Source organism: Rhinatrema bivittatum, chromosome 15, assembly GCF_901001135.1.
Source record: "Rhinatrema bivittatum chromosome 15, aRhiBiv1.1, whole genome shotgun sequence".
Lineage (NCBI taxonomy): Eukaryota > Metazoa > Chordata > Amphibia > Gymnophiona > Rhinatrematidae > Rhinatrema > Rhinatrema bivittatum.
Window position 1 is genome coordinate 30,349,807 of NC_042629.1, and position 1,258 is coordinate 30,351,064.

At 44.7% G+C, this 1,258-nt stretch overlaps 1 protein-coding gene across 1 annotated transcript in view; it reads right to left on the reverse strand.

Annotated features, from left to right (window-relative positions):
- Positions 1-314: 314 nt before the first annotated feature.
- Positions 315-1,258, reverse strand: part of LOC115076483 (mucin-22-like) — a 43,784-nt gene continuing 42,840 nt past the window's right edge. The window contains exon 5 of the mRNA XM_029578026.1: positions 315-1,198. Coding sequence (XP_029433886.1) covers positions 315-1,198 — 884 coding nt within the window. The remainder of the gene's footprint in view (positions 1,199-1,258) is intronic.

Consider the following 1,258-nt stretch of genomic DNA (forward strand, 5'->3'; position numbering starts at 1 on the left):
GGTATTATCAGTGGATGGGTCAGTTCCCAGAGTACTATTGGCAGATGTTTCTGTTTCCTGGGTATTTTCAGTGGATGGGACAGTTCCCAGAGTACTACTGGCAGATGTGTTTTCTCCCTGGGTATTATCAGTGGATGGGTCATTTCCCACAGTAATATTGACAGATGTTTCTGTTACCTGGGTATTATTGGTGGTTGGGACAGCTCCCACAATACTATTGGCAGAGTTTTCTGTTCCCTGGGTAGAGTCAGTGGATGGGTCATTTCCCATAGTATTATTGGCAGATATGTCTGTTCCCTGGGTATTATTAGTGGTTAGGTCAGTTCCCACAGAACTATTGGCAAATGTGTTTTCTGCCTGGGTATTTTAGTGGATGGGTCATATCCCACAGTATTATTGACAGATGTTTCTGTTCCCTGGGTATTATTAGTGGATGGGACAGCTCCCATAGTAGTGATGGCAGATGTGTCTGTCCCCTGGGTATTATCAGTGGATGGGTCTGTTCCCACAGTATTATTGGTAGAGATTTCTCTTCCCTGGGTAGTATCAGTGGATGGGTCAGATGTTTCTATTTCCTGGGTGTTATTAGTGGATGGGCCTGTTTCCACAGTATTATTGGCAGAGTTTTCTGTTCCCTGGGTAGTATCAGTGGATGGTTCATTTCCCACAGTATTATTGGCAGATGTGTCTGTTCCCTGGGCGTTATCAGTGGATGGGTAAGTTCCCACAGTACTTTTGGCAGATGTTTCTGTTCCCTGGGTTTTATCAGTGGATGGGTCAGTTCCCAGAGTATTATTGGCAGATGTTTCTGTTTCCTGGGTATTATTAGTGGATGGGTCAGTTCCCACAGAACTATTGGCAAATGTGTTTTCTCCCTGGGTATTTTCAGTGGATGGGTAAGTTCCCACAGTACTATTGGCAGATGTGTCTGTTCCCTGGGTAGTATCAATGGACGGGTCATTTCCCATAGTATTATTGGCAGATGTGTCTGTTCCCTGGGTGTTATCAGTAGATGGGTCAGTTCCCAGAGTACTATTGACAAATGTTTCTGTTTCCTGGGCAATATTGGTGGATGGGACAGCTTCCACAGTAGTGATGGCCGATGTGACTGTCCCCTGGATATTATCAGTGGATGGGTCTTTTCCCACAGTATTATTGGTAGATGTTTCTGTTTCCTGGGTGTTATCAGTGGATGGGTCTATTCCCATAGGACTATGGGTAGATGTTTTTGTTTCCTGGTTATTATCAGTGGATGGGT